Source organism: Perca flavescens, chromosome 9 (assembly GCF_004354835.1).
Source record: "Perca flavescens isolate YP-PL-M2 chromosome 9, PFLA_1.0, whole genome shotgun sequence".
NCBI lineage: Eukaryota > Metazoa > Chordata > Actinopteri > Perciformes > Percidae > Perca > Perca flavescens.
Window position 1 is genome coordinate 29086525 of NC_041339.1, and position 19818 is coordinate 29106342.

At 41.2% G+C, this 19818-nt stretch overlaps 1 protein-coding gene across 3 annotated transcripts; it reads right to left on the minus strand.

Annotated features, from left to right (window-relative positions):
* Nucleotides 1-632: 632 nt before the first annotated feature.
* LOC114562224 (putative bifunctional UDP-N-acetylglucosamine transferase and deubiquitinase ALG13) lies at nt 633-18728 on the minus strand. Of its 3 annotated transcripts, none has more exons than XM_028588567.1 (23): nt 18433-18728; nt 17436-17519; nt 17008-17058; nt 16887-16933; nt 16385-16457; nt 15980-16058; nt 15715-15880; nt 15109-15172; nt 12804-12921; nt 11507-11571; nt 9474-9574; nt 9144-9229; nt 8668-8914; nt 8231-8329; nt 7223-7385; nt 6336-6405; nt 5992-6027; nt 5847-5902; nt 4278-4416; nt 3666-3706; nt 3166-3277; nt 2419-2526; nt 633-1916 (listed from the first exon to the last, which is right to left on the minus strand). In XM_028588567.1, exons 1-23 carry the CDS (start codon nt 18562-18564, stop codon nt 1459-1461), a joined length of 2595 nt encoding a protein of 864 aa, XP_028444368.1. In that variant the 5' UTR covers nt 18565-18728; the 3' UTR covers nt 633-1458. The 3 variants fall into 3 exon arrangements, with proteins under 3 accessions (XP_028444368.1, XP_028444366.1, XP_028444369.1); XM_028588565.1 differs by having other exon boundaries at nt 8231-8332; XM_028588568.1 differs by lacking the exon at nt 18433-18728 and adding an exon at nt 18013-18243 and having other exon boundaries at nt 8231-8332.
* Between the last annotated feature and the right edge of the window lie 1090 nt (nt 18729-19818).

A 19818-nucleotide genomic window follows, 5' to 3' on the forward strand; every position in this document is an offset into this window, starting at 1 on the left:
GGCTAAGATGGTGGGGGAAGCGTTGGGCTGAGAAACAGCTCCAGTTAGCAGCACTTAGGCTGGTGTCAACACATGGAACAGGACCAATGAACCTGTGATGATTCTGGCACGTCATTTGCCTTGAGTCTGGCAACCAGTCGTGCAGGATTTAGGCTGCTGTTGGGTTGGTGTTGGACATATTTGGCTAACTGGGTGTACGAATGCAGTGAAAAGCTAAATGTGTTTAAAGTCCAACTGAAATTAGTTTTTCTGCCACTACATACAGATTTTTAAATCACCTCTGATGTTGCTGTCACATGCACAGATGGACCTCAAAGGTGCTCCGCCTTCTGTGATCATAACGGCCCGGGTCACACCGTGTACCTGAGCAGCATGTGTGCGTCGCGGAACCTCTTGCTTTTCAACAGGTGAGAGCAGTCTCACTGCCCGTGTGAGCAGCGCGGTTTGGCATTCTATGTGGTTACTTTAACCTGTTAATACCGGCACTGAAATGAAAAGCAAGAGGTTCCATGAAGCCCACGTGCTGCTCAGGTTTGATGATGTTTACATGAGCGATGACATGAAAATAAAAAATCAGTAATGTGTGACCGTCGTCACTGAGAGAGAATAATAATAATAATCATTGAATTGTCTGCTTATGAAACACAAACTTTATTCACCCAGTAACAAAAACAAACCGCTAGTTTGAACATAACGTCAAAACAGATATATCCAAACATTAATAAACAGGGACTGGCCATGCCGATACTGGCCACGATACATGCCTGCTGCCCCGCCCCCTCTCTCTGATTGGCTGGCTGACTTGTAAAAGATATACTCCTGATGATTTAAAAAATAAATAAATCTGACAGCAGGTTCTGTCAGGCGGCCACATTGACTCCGATGCCGTGCTCCACAGTCGTCACTATGGCAACCGAGGACACAGTCACCCGGGTTGTCATTCGTCCCACTTTAACGAGCTGCTCACTAACAAGTTAAACAATTAACAGACAACTTAACGAGTGTCCAAAAAAGGAAGTTATTCTGAGGCAGACGTGCTGTGTACTTAACTGTTGACAAAAAAGGCAACTAAGCCACAAACTAACTTTTAGTACAGTACATGCAGAACGTGCAGAACATTTAGTATGTGCAGAACTCTGTCTACCGATTCTTCTTTGTGTAAGCTTCACATTATTTTTAATGTGAAGCTTACATGCCAAAATTGTGATTTTTAATCCGTCCCCTTTTTTCTAAACATCTATTGCAATAGGAAAAACATTTTTTTTATTCATTGATATTTTTTTCATTCTTTGACATTTTTTTCTAGTCTAGTATTTTTGAAATTATATTTAGAAAATGTATCCATTTTGTTAAGGTTCCACATTAGCATGAACTTGTTGGGGGGACTTCTTAGCACTGCTTATTGAACACAAAGGGTGTTGTTGGCCTTTAGCTAATGAGTGAGGTATGTTGCGTGTGTTAGATGCTGGGAGGAATGTAGTGTGTCGCCATGTGGTGTGATGTCGGGGCTCTGATGTAACCGACAATGTGGGAGGGGTTGGGGGGAGGGCAGTAGACTTGTGTGGCATAGCCTCTGGTCTGTAGCGCCCCCCAGTGGGAGGGGTTAGGGGCAGGGCAGTAGACCTGCGTGGCATGGCCTCTGGTCTGTAGGGCACCCCAGTGGGTGGAGCGGGAGAGGTAGGCGTGGTAAGAGGAGTGATGGGGGAGGTAGGCGGGGTCAGGATAAGCAGAGAAAGCCAGAGGAGGAGGGGCGGTTGGCAGGTAGGTGGCCGTGGGCGGAGCTTTATATGGCAGGTGCAGCAGCGAGGGTGGTGGGGGGGGTGTTTGATATGGGTACGGGAAAACAGAGGAGGGGGTGGAGTCTGGAGGGGCAGGGCTGATGGTGGAGGAGGAGGCTTCACAGGAGGGGGCGGGGCCTGATGATGGAGGAGACAAAGCAAATGAAAACACAAAATCTGAGAGGAGACACAGCTACTTCTCAAAGTATTCAGACAGTCAATTTAAGATCATAGATCATTATATATTTCTTTTTACTCTGAGGAACTGCAGAGATGTTCCACCTCAGTGTGTTTCAAGGTGTTGAGGAGTTCTACTGCACATGTTGTAAAAGTAGCATAAATCCTTTAGTGTCTCCAGCACGAGCTTTGGTTTGAGTTTGGGCTAAAGACTACAATTTAAAAAGAAGTGATCTTACCAGACCTCTGGTTGTGCTGCATCAATTTAGATCATTTTTAAACTGTCCATCATCAGTCAGTAGAGTTATTATACATATGTTTTGTAATATTTTATATGTTATTATACATGTATGTGAAGCTTCAGAAAACTGAGGGAAAATTACTTTAGAAGCACACACTTCATTACTCCATCTGAAAGAACACGCAGTCATAGTGTAGCTGTAAGGCGGTCATCAGTACTGACCGCTGCTGTGTCCATCTGTGTGTCCATCTTCTGCCTTGGTGGATTCTGGGTAAGAGGAGGGTGGCTGATTGGGGCCTTGAGTTGTCTCAGAGTACGAAGAAGGGGCAGCTGGGGGCAGAGAACCAGATTGGGATCAGATTGTATACAGGAAGGAGTGGTTGTACGTCCTGATAGGTCTACAGTTTTTTTTTTTTAAATAAGTCATTAACTAACTTATTAACTAACTAACTCACTAACTATCTCCATAACTCACTTACTAACTTACTACCTCGCATTGCCAGACCTATCTCCAGAGTGCTGTGGAGTAAGGTCTGGCTACACCACACATACATTCTGGGATAGGAGGAAAAAACGCTCTGGGTTGTTTGCATTTCTTTAAACCAATTACCATCGTCTTAGGCTCCGGACACATCGACGGTGGCTCTGCAAAATGGTCTCGGGAAGGAGTACCCCACAAAATAAAATGCCACATACAATATTAAATGAAGTTAACTCCTGGAAATGTACTTCCCTTGATCCAGACTACTATCTCACTTACTGACTAACTCAACTTTTAATTAAGTAACACCAAGCTGAGAGTTCAAACTCTTGGTGAAGTGAGTTAATCTGCATCTGTCAATCAAGATAAACACATCCTCACCTTTCTCACTTATAAGTAGCATGAATACACACTCAGATCCCAGGTTGAGACGGCTCAGAGCTCGCCTCTTTCACCCAGCAGCCAATCAGAGAGGGTTTAGGCCTTACCATGCAGGGGCGGTTCCTGGCTCAGGTAGGGGGTGTAGTGCTGGTAGGGGTAGGGTGCCTCCTGTGAGGTGGCATGGTACACCTGCTGCTGCTGCTGCTGCTGATGGTACCACTATGAAAGAGAGGTAGGGGGAGTTCAGAGCTGACTACACCTGCAGCTGATTCACACCTGATATTTAAAGGTAAACTGCATTTTAAGATGTGTAAATGATGGAGGGCATTTTTCACTATTATCTGACATGTTTTATTGTAACTTATTCATCAAATAATAACTAGCACAATAATCGGCAGTAAAAGAAATGTTCATGCTTAGTGATCTGACACTTTCTCTCCTCAGTAATAAAACTGGCGCTTTTCTGAAGAGTTACAGTAGCATGGGTTCAGATGCTGCTAGTGTTTGTGATTTTACACAGAAAACAATGTCCCATAGAAAATGAACGGGGGGCTAAAGTAGCTCAGTTTACACGAGGAACGAATCAAACAGCAACATATTCTCTCACCTGGACTCCTAAGTTGAAGTAATACTGGAGGACTCTGCAGTCTGCACACAGACACAGCAAAGCATAGCAAAAACACAATAGACTGTGGGGGTTTGTTTTAACCGTGATGGCTGTTGCTGTGTTTTCTAGGTATGTGTTGTGTGTGTTCAGGATCAGTGCTACCCTACAACCTTGTATCCCTGGGCTGTACTGTATGTAAAGTTATTTCTAAGCCTGTCACATGGCCTAAAGGTGATTACACAGTGATGGAAAGTAACTGATTTACTCAAGTAGTGTACGTATTTACAATTATGAGGAGCTTGTGCTTAACTTGAGTGTTTCTATTTTATACTAAACTTCATGAAATGTAACAGCACAGTAAACTGGTCAACTGCTTCTAAAAGACCAAAGATCAGTGGTATGAAGAAAAAAAAAACAGTACTGTATGGAGCCATATCTCACTGAAACAGTTTTCCCTGGTTTATACTGTTACTCAATCTGTTATAAAATAAATAATAATAATAATAATAATAATAATAATAATAATAATAATAATAATAATAAAGACAGGAAGTGAGACAGGAAGATGCAGCAGGAAGTGAGACTCTGTGTTTATGTCGGTTGACCTCTGACCTTGGGGTAAATCACTGCCGTTAGGGGCATAGGAGTAAGGGGGCGGAGCTTCCACTGTGCAGTGAGGCTCACCCAACTCAGAAGATGGGGAGGAGGATGAGGAGGGTGAAGAGCAGGTGGCCGCTAATGGCTTCTCTACCTGAAACACACACACACACACACACACACACACACACACACACAGTGATTGGTCCGCTGCTTGATTGGACCCCTGGCATAATAACTGTAGCTGTGCTCAAAACCGCTCCCTATCACCGAAATAGTGCACTATATAGTGTGTTCGCCATTTTGCAGTGGTGTTCGAATTCTCCGTGGTTAATTTCATTCACTATCTAGTCCACTATAAAATACCCACAATGCACAGCAAATTTGAGTAAACATACGATTTGCACTACATTTTACTACCGTATACCACAATGCAACACGGCCGTGTTTTCCCAGAGGAGAAGCAATAGCAGAAGCACCCGCGAAAAATGAAAATGAAAAATGGAGCAGGCTTTCGTTTCTAAACAGTGGAAATGTGACATGCAACATATATACAACCTTTTATTATCATTTGTTTTAGGGACATTTAATAAGTGTTTTTGTTTCGGTTTGTTTACATGATGCTGGGCTGGGCGCACACCTTCGTCACGACGTTTTCAGTGAGTGTCCGAAATCATGTTTGGTAGTTCACTATTTAATAAACACTATTTACAGTAGGAAATAGTGAGTGAGTGAATGAGGGAATAGTTTCGAACACAGCTTCTGTTTAAATGAAGCTAATGAGAGCATAATATTTGAAGTAAATAAATAAATAAATAAATTAGTACTGATAATGACCATTAAGTTGTTTTTTAAACAGCGAGGATCCATCGTTTGAAATGTGAACATGCTAACAGTTCTTTGTCGCTGCATTCAGTTTGTGATGGTTCAAACTTTTTCATGTTGCCACTGCGACTTACTGTGTCACCATGGCAACCACAGAAACTACAGAAAGAAACACATCAGGAGCTGATTTTACTGATATGACATCACTGAATGATTCTCTTCAACAGCAAAGAATAGACAGATCGATGAAAAACATTTGTTTGAAACTTTGACCCGCCCACACTTTAGCTGCGTGATGACATTATATTCGGCACACTTTGGTTTTCGGTACAGACGTTTATAAGATCACATGTAGCCGGCGTATGAGCTGTCCTGCTGCCACCAAATCAACCGCCACTGTATGCCGATGATACACTGCTCTTTCTCCAGAGTGTCCTCATCTCCTAAATATCTTAGACAATTTTAGACAGATCTCAAGATATAAAATTAATTATTAACTTCTCATTTAACATTCCTGTGGTCCAGAGTTCCTTAAATCACCAGTATTTCATACACAAATAAAGGATCATGAGCGAAAGGGATGATCTCATTTCTTGTTTGTCTGTTCATTTGGGTTAATGTGTGGAGTATTTAAAATGCCTCACTGTGGCTCAACAAACTTGTAACCCAAACCTATTATTATTTTGATTAAATATCTACTAAACACAACAGATCTGCAGTGACACCAACATCCAGCAGGTCAGAGGTCGGGTATGTTACCTGATCTGTGGAGGGCTCAGCAGCAGTGTAAACACCTGAGGGCTGGTATCTCTGATCTGAAACAGTTCACATACAGACATCAGTCACTTCCTCTGGACGGTCGGCTCTTTCTAAAGACTTTCTACAGTCAGATAAGGTTACTCACCCTGAGTAAAGTAGATGTACTCGTCTGTGTACTCAGCTGACAAAAACAGACAAATAAATCATATCAGATGTTTACAGAACTACTGTAAAAACCTTACCACATTACCATCAATGAAACATCCTGCATAATCCTTCCCAATAAAAGCCTACCAGAGGAGTGAGGAACTATACCCCTGGAGTCAATGGAAGGTTTTTATTTCAAAACATGAAAATTGTGATTAAAAAAACAGCAAAGTAGAAGTGTGTCATAGAACAGAGTGGAGCAGCATTGTTGTTTAGACTACAATATGATTAAACACACTTATACTGTAAAATCAGAAATAAAGAACCGTAATTCCTCCTCACCCTGGTCCTCCTCTGACGAACAGAGGGGGGTGTTTCCTCCCATGGAGGGAGGCGGTTCCACAACGGGGTCCTGAGGGAGGAGTCAGATTTTATTACATATATAGTACATGTTTGTATACTATCATGACACTGTTACTATGTCAGTGTTTATAACAGTCCCAGGTCCGAGTCACTGAGATGTCCAAGTCACTGGATCGAGTCTGAACCTTCAGTAAGTCTCAAAGTTCAAGTGTCTAAAGTCAGAGTCTATAAAGAGTCTCAACGTCTAAGTCAAAGTCATGTCGACTCTCTAACATCATGTCCAGGTTTTCAAAGTCAAATCAAAGTGTCCGAGGTCACGTATGAGTTATCGACATCTCGCATAATGACTCTCAGTTTGAGTCTCAGAGTTTCTGTCTGAGTCAAGTCTTTATTCACGACTATAATCAGATTAAGACACACATTAGATTTATCATGCCACACATCAATTGTAAATTAGGGAGTGCTTTTAACTTTTATGCTCCTGACGGATTGGAACTGGCTCTCAAATTAGAACAACTTGTTTCCATTGGGACGTTCAAGATGATGCTTGAAAATGTGTTACATAGGGACTGCTCTTGTTTTTAATAGATTAGATTAAGATTAATAATAGCCCTCTTTATTAACTACACCAGTGATTCTCACTTGTTTTTGTTTTTGTTGTATTTACATATACGATCAGAATATTTATTTGTACTGTAATTTCTTGAGATTGTTTTTATTTCCTTTTAATTGTGCTGTAATCAGGGCGTCATTGGAAAAGAGAGCTTGCTCTCAATGGGCCTCCCTGAATAAATAAAGGTTATAATAATAATAATAATAATAATAATAATAATTATTATTATTATTATTATAAGTTAATCCTTTACTGTATGATCTGGTTCTTGTAGTTTTGGTCTTCTCATCGGCACTGGAGGGAAGACGGCGTCACTGGTCTCGTCCAGCTGGTAGTATGCCATGGTCGGCTCCTCCACTGTCTCCTCGGGGAAACCAAACTGACACTCTTTATTCAGCAGCAGACGCCGACTACGACTGAACAAAAAAAATGAAAACAAATAAACCAAAAACACCCGACTGATCTGATGCTCATTACTTCAGTACGCAAACACTACTGGTATCTGTACCCATTCATTATAAATTGGTTTTAGAGATCAACTGGAGCAGCTCTGTGAAATAATGACATGTTGTTTGATGTGTCATTAGATTAAGATATTCATATAAAAGTGTAAGTTCATTTTACTAGTTTTGTTTTATTATATTTATTTTGTAATCAGGTTGTTGTGGTTACCATGTGTCATGCAAGGATACCTACTTTATCTTATTAATACAAGCAACAACTAATAATCCTTTTAAACATAATACCAGCATTATAAGTAATATTAAAGCTATAGTGCGTAGTTTCTGCCGCCCCCATTAGGAATTCTCTAAGTAATGACAACAAAACTGTCGGCGCGTCCACATGATACAAGCCTTTTGTGATCCCGCACCCCTCCTCCACGCAGTTGCTAGTAGCCAAGGAGGACACAGAGGATTAAAAAAACATGATGGTAATTATCTTCACTCGAGTTTCTGTGCGGGAAAGACACCAGATGACACAATCTTCTGAACAATAGCCATACTAAGAAATACAGAGTTGTGTGGAGCCGATAGTCTTAATTAGCTTTGTATCAACTTATTTGGCAAAGGCTTGAATGTAACGGACGTTCGTTAATATCAAAACGTTACGCACTAAAGCTTTAAAAAAGACACTGATTCTTTAAACCCTTGACCAAAGTGAACTAAACATGTTCAGAGATATAAATCTGACTGACAGTGAATCTTCAGAACAACGAAATCATTGAAAAACTTGCAGCTGTGTGTTTTTGTTTTTTTTAGACCTGAAGGCGTATCTCTCGTAGTCGTGGTAATATCTTCTGCCAGGGTGGTAATAGGTCAACTCTGGACCAATTAGGTGGCGGCTCAGAAAGCGCGTGGACCTTCTGACCAGAACCCATGAGACAAGTGTACACACACACACACACACACACACACACACACACACACACACACACACACACACACACACACACACACACACACACACACACACACACACACACAGGTTATGTATCAATCAAATCAGTTTTTTTCACATTTATATCACAGTAAACTGAATATCTATTTAGTTGAAAAAAAGTTATAAGCTTGGACAAAAAAGACACACCTGTCCAGATCAAAACACTAACTGTCCAAGACAAAAAAGAGATTGTATGGATCCAAATGTTTTCCAATACGCTCTGATGTTTTTGATGTTGTGACTGGTATAAAGTCCCACCTGGAGGCTCCGTTGCGAGGAGGTCTGGTTGGGTGGTAGTGATGGTGTAGGGGGGCGTAGGGGTCGTAGGTCATGGCTCCTGGTGACAGAGGAGGGGGCGGGTCGGTCTGGAAGCGGGGGGGCAGGGCGAAGGGATCTGGGTCTCTGTAGTAGAATGGCGGCGGCATCAGCAGCTTCGCCCCTTTAACTCCGCAAGACTTCCTGTAGTAGCGATGGCGGTGACGTCGCTGACCACGAGAATCCGAGTCTGATAAGAGACAGAAAGGGACAGGGAGACAGTGGTCAGGAAGGCGTTACAATAGTCAGGAGGTCATTACAGTTCTCAGTGAAACTTATTTGGTCATCAATTATTACACCCAGATGAGCCGAGACAAACCAAGTCCAGAAGGTATGCGGAATATGAAGAAGAAAATACTAAACATCTTCAGAAGAGAATGAAGGAGCTGAACAGAAACTGTATCTCAGTGTACATTTACCCAGGTCTCCTTTTTTGGTGGGATCAGCAACGTTCCAGGCAGGAAATGGGTTCACTAGTATTAGATTAGTCAGAGGAACCAGGTGTCTGAGACAGAGAGGGAATTGTTAAACATTAATGATAAACTGTAGGTTGAAACTCTCCAGCTAAAAATCGGATCTGATTCACTGACCACGCATTTTTACAAAAACCCAAACTGTGGAAACTTCTTCTAAAACAGCTGCTAGGCTTCTTTGCGAGGATCAGTTTAACTTAAAGACAATTTTGTTTGATTTCTTCAAAGGGCTGTTTGAATGTTAAAGTTAGTATCAGGTTTGATTGTATGTGTTACTTCTCTGCCAGCTCCTCGATGAAGACGGTGACGGCTGATGGCTGTGTTCCTACTTCCTGAATGAAGGCATTGAAGTACTTCCCCTGCGGCTCTAGACGCACCTGAAACAAACACAGAGGTAACTATAGAGACACCTGACGCTGAAAAGCAACAAATCAAACCATCAGTTCCATTTCCATCTGACTGTTTTTAAGCAGCATACTGTTCTTTTGTCAATGTTATATATTGTCTGTCTATCTTAAAGAAGAATATACATTCAAGTATGCTGCAGCAGGTTTTTTCTTTTCTTTGAGCATAACCCTGGAGAGGCTTCAGTTTTATGGTTCAGCTGGAGCAAACATGCAGACGTTAGCATTTAGCTCAAAGTACAGCTGAAACTGAAACCACCTAAAACTGGATATATGCTTCTGCAGTTAGACGTAAACGTCAAAGTGAACCAACTCATAGAGGGTGTTATGGGTAACTGTACATTCCCACTGCCCTTCCCACTGCCCTTTCCATTCCCACTGTACAATCTTCACAGGTCAAAATCAGATATCGCAATATACTTGTCCTAATACCTCGATATCAATATTGTGGCGATATTCTAGGGTTGGCAATTGGTGCTTTTACCAAATATCTTCACAATGACATTTTTGATAAATAATCTTCAGTAATGTAGATATAATGACTAAGTGAGTAAAGGTAACAATAATAGAAGCTAGAACAGTCTGGTAACAGAAAATTACATAACTTTACTGTAATGCTGCCTTTAAAACCAGGAAAAGACAACACTTATGCTATATTACGATATCCAAAATCTAAGACAATATCTAGTCTCATATCACGATATCGATATAATATCGATATATTACCCAGCCCTAGTCACATCCTCAATTTTATTATATATTGCTACACATTAACCTTGAAATCTAGATGCACACTAGGGGCAGCAAATTTAATTTGCAGCCAGGGGAGTCTAGGCACTCTCCGTTGACTTGCGACCTGGAAAAACCAAACTCTGGTCAGGCCAATCACATCGTGTATAGAGTCGGTAGGCGGGCTTATGGCTGCTGCTGCTGGGAACAGTGGTCTTCTGGAAGACTTGGAGTTGAGCTTTTCTTTGAGAAAAGAACAAAGAACGGCACTGAAATCATTCTTAAAAAAAGGAAAATGTGTTCGGAGATTTGCCGACCGGATACGGCAAAAGTTTAATCTATCAACTAGCTTCTCTTCCTTCTTCGTTGCTCTGCCTGGTTGTAGCACTATCCTATTGCGTGCAGAGGGAATTTGAAAGACAACCGTTTATCCCGCCCCTCAGATTGAGCCCTGCCAATGGTGAGTTCCCTGACCCAACATCTTGATGTGGGTCTGGCTTGTCAGGCTAATTACACATGGTTTTCATCAACAAATTCAAGCAGTCAGATATATATATATATATATATATATATATATATATATATATATATATATATATATATATATATATATATATATATAAACTCCCCTTTTTATTGCATCTGCTCTTAAAAAAGACACTTCCTGAATGTAGAGGAGTCTAAACCCAGCAGACAACAAACAAAGGGCAGAAACAGAAAAAGCAGCAAATGGAAAATCAACAAGCAACATCAGTAGGCAATAATCGATTATTGTCTGTCACTGCATCAATGCAATGATTAATTTCAACACCCCAAGCCCACACACCCCACATAGCAACAATGCATTATGTGAACCTGCACGTAGAGCGCCGGAACTTTCCTACATCTTCTCTTCAGTAAACCTGACTTTTAACTTATAGAAGTCCTGCTGGAAGATGTGATGCAGCTAGAAAACATTGACATTTTACTGAGAGGAAATGTAAATAAGTTTGATTTAATCTCACAACCTTTTATAGAAAATGTCAATAACATAAGCTTGTGATATGTTCCTGAAAGAAGCCCCATCACATCTTTTCTTTCTGTGTTTTCTTAAATGTTTTAAATACAAGCAGTACTGATCCTGATGCAGTATTAGTATTAGTAGTTGAAGTATTATTGCTGTCAGTGTTCTGTTACCTGACACTTGTCTCCCAGGAAGTACTGCCTCCCTTCAAACACCATGTAGTTGGTCTTCTGCATCTCTGTCAGTCACACACAGACTTAATAATAATAATAATATTTTACACTTTATTAATCCCTAGGGTTGGGTACCGAAACTCGGTGCCAATAGGGAACCGGTGCCGACGTAAACGGTAGTAACGAGACCGAATAAGAACGAAAGTTTCGGTGCCTCATTTCAGTGCCTGACTTTACACTACACCTGACAGCATGTAACGTTAGCCTACCTTTAGCTAGCAGCTGGATTAATCACGGTTAAAATGCTGACAGCTAACGTTAAACAGTGTAAAGTGTGACTGTATATCACTGTGGAGGACTTCAACAGCGGGATGTAACAGTCTGCTCTGCAGCGCCGCAGCTGCCATTGTCGCAATTCATAGATATACAGTATGTTTATATGGTCAGAATTAAACAACACAGACGGTGCGTTCACTTGCAGCTGCTGTTGTCGGAATTAAACAACACAGACGGTGCGTTCACTTGCAGCTGCCATTGTCGGAATTAAACAACACAGATTCACTTAAAACTGGTAGCCTCGTGGTGCATTGACAGTAATTGTAAAATACCCTTTTCCCATCTGGGGTTCAACAGCAATTTACTGGTGAAATAAGTTATTGTTATTGTTATAGTTATTACGTTATTATTAAATCTTTAATTTTGACCATGGCCTTAGCAATAAACAAGTCACTGACTGTTGTTTACTACCCTTATTTTATTTATTTTTTTAATTTATTGAAAAGTACCGGTTCAGGCACCGTTTAGGCACCGGCACCGTTTTAAAAGTATCGATTTAGCACCGGAATCGGAAAAAAAAAAACGATACCCAACCCTATTAATCCCGCAAGGGGAAATTACAATGTACACACATGCTCAGTACCTATTATATGCACTAATGGAGAAAAGTCAGAGTGAGGGAGCTGCCCATGGAAAGGCACCCACGAGCAGTTGGGGGTTCGGTGCCTTGCTCAAGAGCACCTTGGCAGTGCCCGGGAGGTGAACTGGCAGACTTCAGTTATACAGCGCCACAATGATCAGATTATTGTCACTGTAGCCAGATAACACACCTGTTACTAATCTGAAACACCTTGATTTACAGTCAGTTATATAAAACAACAATATGAATGTTGTTTATTCTATTATTTGTATTTATTAACTTAAAACTGTTTGTCAACTTAAAAATAACAAAATAATCTAATTTTAAACTGACTTCATTAAACTCTTCATTAAAGTTCTGCTTCAGGATTCCGTGTGTTACCTTTGCAGGTGTCCAGCCAGACATCAAACTCAAGGTTTCTGTAACGTTTTCCGTCCAGAGACTTCATGACCTTATAAGGAAGAGACAGTCTGGATGGGGGCGTGGCTTCTTCAGGAGGCTGACCAATAAAAGTAACAGGTCGGGATCAATGCAGGTTTAATTTGTTGGGTAATATAACGTAATGCCGCATTTCCACTGCATGGCATGGCACAGCTCAACTTGACTCACTTGAAACCTTTTCGATTGGCAAAAGCTTGTGGCACAAGTTGTGGATAGTTGTGGATGGTACTTTTTTGGTATCACCTCGGTCGAGAAAATCACCTGAGGTCTCATTTATAAACGTGGCGTACGCACAAAACGGGGCTGAAAACGTGCGTACGCCACTTCCCACGCAAAGGTTGTGATTTATAAAAAACAAACTTGACGGGAGAATGTGCGGTCCTCCACGCAAACTCTGACCCATGCATACGCACATTTTGGAGACAAAATTGAAATTGGTGACGCAGATGGTGAGGTGGTGAACTGAAGTCAGACTGCAGAAAGTACATGTGGGAATAAGGGTTAGGCTACTCTTAATAAGTTTAAGTATTAAAAAATAATGCCTCACGCACATTTCTTCACACCATATGAAGATTAAATCCAGCAGTGTTATTTGCGCTTGTACTGAGTGATAATTGTTCCATAAACACCTCAAACTCAAATCTTAAATAAAAACTCATTCTTAATATTTAATCGGCCCTGTCTCGCCGTCACATTGTCTGCTACGGAGCGCAGGAGGAGGAGATTGCCCGACTGCATGGAATACAGGATAGCATCAAATACCCTAGCATTAGATAACTGCAGAATACAGTGTAAATAACTAAATATCTGTCTTTAAAACTGTTCATATATCATCAAATGTCAAAGTCTGGAAATACAGTCGTTAAGCTCTCGCGCAATCGTTACGCTCTATGTCCTAGTTATCGGTCTAAAATTTAATACTGTTTATAACAAACCCTGCATGAAGAAAAGCGTGTTTGCCTATTACATTTCGATTTCAAATTGTATCTCGGGGTGGGGGATACCACTAGTTGTTGCTGTGATTTTAGCAAGGTGTTAACAATCACAAATTGTTGTAGACTAAACATATAAATACTGCGGTGAACCCATGCGTAATGCTGCATGATGGCACTGCTGGCCCTGCAGGAGGACAGCAATGGAAGAATCAGGAGAAAAAGAGACTTCAGGGACCATGACGATGACTGGCTCATATGCCGATTTAAATTCCCTAATGTAGCTGTAATAGTAATGTAGCTGTAATAGTAATATAGCTGCGCTCTTGGATCTATGTACTGAATTGGGTCCAGTAGAGAGGGCAACGCGCCGGAACCGTGCCATCCCGGTCCAAATACAGGTCCTCGCCACTCTGGGGGAAACCGGCTGTTTTCAGAGGGAAATGGCTGACAGCTAAGTGTTTTTTTAAATAAATATTATATATAATCTTCAACTTCATCACTAAGGCTTGTTTGGATATAATATATAGTTCTGTTAAATCTTATTATATACGTCTGGTATATCGAAGAAGTCCCCGAGTACCGTAATGCCTGCTGATTTGGAAGATTTTATTAATAAAGGTAGTCTATAGATCCGGTTTCCATATGCGACAACAGGCCGAAATTATAATTCAATTGGCAGCAATTCCCGAACGTCTGAGAGTTTTTTTTGTTTTGTTTTTTTCTCCGCCAGTCGTCATGATTCGGCATGATTCGGTGTAACGAAGAACAACTGCCAGGGTCATTAACATACCGATCAGCATTCACAAGGTGCTTTACATTGACTATTTATGGTTAAAAATGGGCGTGTACAGGGCGGGATAGGAGGCTGATCCACGTACGCACACTTGTAGTCAATCTGTGATTTATAAAGGGAACATTGCTTACAGGTTTTATAAATCTGACTTTTTTTCGGCGTACGCCAATTTGGGCTTTTGGGCGTACGTACACTTATAGTAAGGATCCTACGCACAGTTTTATAAATGAGACCCCTGGTACCAAAAGCAAGTCAAGTTGTGCATAGCCATACCATGCAATGGAAATATGGCAAAATATATAGAATAATATATTATTGACATGCCAGATTTAAACTTCATCTTTCTATTGTTACAGCAGACGACTAAAATCAAACCGTTCCCAGCGCATGCACACGTTCCCAAATTGGTTGATTCTAGATTAGTCGAGTGATGAAATATGCCCTTATGTGTAGGTGACATGATCATAATGAGTCACATCAGGAGGTAGAAAAACATTTACACCTGCCTCCCTCTCACCTTTGAGTCGTCTGTCACAGCTTGGAGTTTCTCCTCTGCAGCTCCACCCGACTTCGACTCCTCCCTGCAGTATGAAACAAACACACCTGTGACTTTCCCCAACAGAAATAAGAGTACAACATGTTGTTATTGTACAGGTGAAGTTGATATGCAGTAGATTGTTACCTGCTCACACACTGTTCACCATCTGACTCAGTAAACACTGTGAGCAACTTTGTATAAAAAGTTTAGATCAGCAGTATTTGTTATAGTAGTAATACCTAACAGGATCTTATTATTGTGTTACGCAGCGGATTATTGGTAGATATGAAGTCATAACTATTGGGATTTACTCTCATCTACAGGTGCTGTTTGCCCTCTACTGTAACCTAACTGTTATTTAGTTAACTGTTAGTGTGATCAACAGCAGTTTGTTTCATGGTGTCAGTCGGTAAAGTCTGTCTACATTTTCATATCATCAGCTTCAAAGTTGATGAATGAGAGTCACAGATGAATAATAAAGTGTGTGTGTGTGTGTGTGTGTGTGTGTGTGTGTGTGTGTGTGTGTGTGTGTGTGTGTTGTGTTGCGTTGTGTTGTGTTGTGTGTGCATGTGCATGTGCATGTACCTGTGACATTGGTCCTCAGGTGTGTCGCAGCCAAAGTCGACATCCCTACATGCGGATGGTCTGTTTCTATAGCAACGACCTCCGATCCTGAAGGCCTCCATGGCTTCACAGAGCTCCGCCTCCTCAAACCCAAACACCTTAGTATAGAGCAGCTCATAGAGAAGAGCTACACACACACACACACACACACACACACACATTACACAAATACACATTACACCCCCTCTCTCCCACCCTGATCCACCAATCGCTGATCATTACTCACACTGACAGAGAGCAGCAGAGGCAAGGTAACTCCTCGGGTAAATGATGTCATAGTGATTGTTGGAGGCACACAGTGTGACCTAGGCAGACGTTCACAGAAGATGGACGGTCAGTACTGACAAGGGCTTCAACTAACGATTATTTTCATTATGGATTAATCTGCTGGGTTTTTTTCCCGATCAATCGTTTGGTGTATAAAATATCAGAAAATAGTGAAAAATGTCCATCCCAGTTTCTCAAAGTCCAAGGTGATGTCTTAAATTGTGTTGATAGATATCAAGTTTGACGTACATCACCTGTATGTCACCGGTTCGTCACCTGTATGTCACTGTTCATATACAGTATTTGTATACACTACTTTTACAGCTATTCCTTCCTCAGTCAAACAACCTGCAGGTCAGCATACCTTGTCAACAAAGTCGCCTTCTGAGATCACCATGGCTGGTTCCCCTGGGTAACGATAGATCAGGAAACAATGCCTACACACACATCAGATTTTTTTTAAACTTCTGTGCCATATTTGAATCTCAATCATGTAAAATTTAAAAACTTCCACCTGGATTCAGTTTCAGACTCTTACAAACCAAATCCAAATGTAAGATCTGCTGGAACAAACACCTGCCAGTATAGCCTGATACATTCTGATTGGAACCTTTACATCTGTAATAAACTACTGCAGGATGGTTTCCTGTGTTGGTCAGCTCTAATAAACCCAGCAGGTGCAGAAGCTTCTGTTTTGATCAAGGTCTAGTTTGGATCCAGTTCCTTAATTTTTTTTAAGCCAAAAAACGATGAAGACAAACACTCAGGTAGCAGATTCTCGTTAGCTGTAGAAAACAGATTCCACTTCTTGTGTGACGATAATGAACGCTGTTCATGTAGTCTGTAGTCTGCAGTCAGCGTCTCACCTGTAGAGCTGAGAAAGAGCCTTGATCTCCACCTGACCCACTGTCTCCTGAAAATACACACACTCCTGTTACACACTACTACACAGTAGGGCCGAAGGGTCAAAGGTTTACAGCAGCTCACCTTGGGGTCCTCCAGACGCTCCAGATATTTCTCAAAGGAACCTTCAACAAACTGAAAGAGAAAACAGACGAGCTGAAAACAACCTGCCTATTATATATTCACAGATTTTTGTTGTTTTTTTTACACTTTGCTGCCTCACTGACTAGTTAGTGTCTGTCAACTGACTGGTTAGAGCCTGGTCAGTGGTTATCCAATCCAATCCAATCCACTTTATTTATATAGCACGATTTTAACAAACACAAAGTTTCCAAAGTGCTGCACAAAAGATAAAACAAAGTAAATAGATAACACAATAAAAGCAGAGGTACCCACTGTAAAATAAATGCAATAAAAAACTATGTGTATGTAGGGCGTCGGGCTGAAATAATACTTACAGGACTGAAAGTCAACATCTGATATCTGCTCTGGTCAATCGATTGGTAACTCACCGGTTCAAAGTTGCATCTGGTGGCTTTCATGAAGTCGGCGCAGTCCTGACGGATCTTCTGATGGTAGTTCTGAGAGTAATACAACTACACACACACACACACACACACACACACACACACACACATCATTAAGTAAATTTGACTACATTACTATACTACGTTACTTTTCTTACTTTTGCCATTTTTGGACAGTGTAGCGACAGGGACTGGAATGGGAGAAGAGCTACTCTCTGACTGCTCAGTTTAATTTATAACTCAGTAAAAATGAAGAATGTTTACTTAACAGTGTATAATGGGTCCTGGGTAGTTTGAAGGGATCTGAGGTGGTAAGTGAGGTCAGACTGATTTAAACCTGTTTTATCAAGCAGGATTTACTGACAATACGTCTTATTTAGCCTACTAATTTCACTGGTGATCTGACTTAATACAACAGTCCTCAGGTGGTGGTCCTCTCTCTCTCTCTCTCACACACACACACACAAAGTTGAGTAAAGAGTACAGTAGGCCTACAGTGGAGTACAGTAGAGTAGGTAGAGAAAAAAATATTTTGATCCATGGTGTGCAACTTTTAACTCACTTTTAAGTCGTGGCAACTGCTTTTCCAAACCACCAGGTTCAAGTTCAATTGTTGCCAGTAGGTTATCATGTTCATCAGAGGAACATAATACTGGTAACAACTGAGTAATCTGCTTTTATGATCCTAATCAAATCTAATATGGTTGACCTCTCCTCTCACCGGCCCTGACCTCTTCTCTTACCGGCTCTGACCTCTCCTCTCACCGGCTCTAACCGCTCTTCTAACCGGCTCTAACCTCTCTTCTAACCGGCTCTAACCTCTCTTCTCACCGGCTCTGACCTCTCTTCTAACCGGCTCTAACCTCTCTTCTCACCGGCTCTAACCTCTCTTCTCACCGGCTCTAACCTCTCCTCTCACCGGCTCTAGCCTCGCCTTTTACCGCTCTGTCCGCTGACCTCTCTGTAACCTGTACCGGCTCACCTTTTCTGACACGGCTCGGAACAGACTGGACGCGTCCTGGGCCACTCTCTTCCTGTAGAGGCCCAGACTGCACAGGTACTCGTCCATGTTGACGAAGTACTTCTTCTGGCTTTCCGTCAGGTGTTTCTGCATCCCGACGCCGGGAAACTAATCACAACACTCACGGTAAACTGGTTAAAAATGGTCCGGTTTTAGACAAGTACCCCTCACATTGCAGTGTGCAATTTGGGGCGCCTTTTTTACTCCGCCCATGTTGCGCACCGCCCTTTCCCGTTTACTGTACCTGGCGGCGGAAGCCGTGCAGCACATTCACAAGCATCAATACTGCATGAAGTACTACTTTATGAACACTGCAGCCTATAAAACCTATTACACCATTGTGTATGGAATATAATCGGTGCCTGCATAAAGAAATAAGGATGCAACTGCAAATTGATCTGTAGCTTCATTAAATTAAATTATACCAAAAATACGTATTGTGGGGTCCCCAATAAACAATATCAAGCTGTTAATAGTTCAAAATAGTTAACAAGCTTCTAATTAACAATTAGCTTAATGACACATATTAGCAGCAAAAAATTAGTAATTTAAACATCTTTAACATAATCCATTGTTATAATCTAGCTAAGGATGGATTAACAGTAACAGAACATTTGAGGCAAAATGTTTCAATAAAGTGAATGAAAGCAACTTTTTAATGGCCTTACACATTTACAAACTATTGTTTGTTGATGTTGATGTATTTTTTTTTTTGCTTCCAGTGCATTCCAGTCTTGTTTTGTTGTGTTTTGTGAAATATGGGTAATCTATTTATTTCGAGATTTTTTTTAACTGTTATTTTATAATTTCATAGTTCACATACAGATATATAGGTGCCCTTAGCAAGGCACCAAACCCCCAACAGCTTGGAGTGCTGACTATGTGGCAGCCCCTTCGCTCTATCACCTCTCCATCACTGCATGTCTATGGGTCATGTCAGGTGTGTGCATGCGTGTGTATTTCAGGCCTATATGTGTGATGTTACAACAGAGTGTAAAATTTCCACATTAGCCTAATGTAATTTAAATTCATATCGCAGCCAGTTGAACAGACAATCAAAAACTGATCCACCTGTTTTGATTCAGGGTTGAATTACTCATTAAACCAGATTTTTGGAACGTCATCATGGCTAACCTCTAGTCAGGGCCACAGTAGCTGGTTTGCAGTGACAGCACTGTTTCCTCCACAGTCTTGTTTTACATTACATTACAATACATTACATGTCATTAAGCTGACGCTTTTATCCAATGTGACTTCCAATTAGGTGCTTTCAACCTTGAAGGTAACTCCGGACAGCAAGAAGTAATTGCAAGTACATTAGTTTTATCGTTCTTCTTTCTCTGGCAG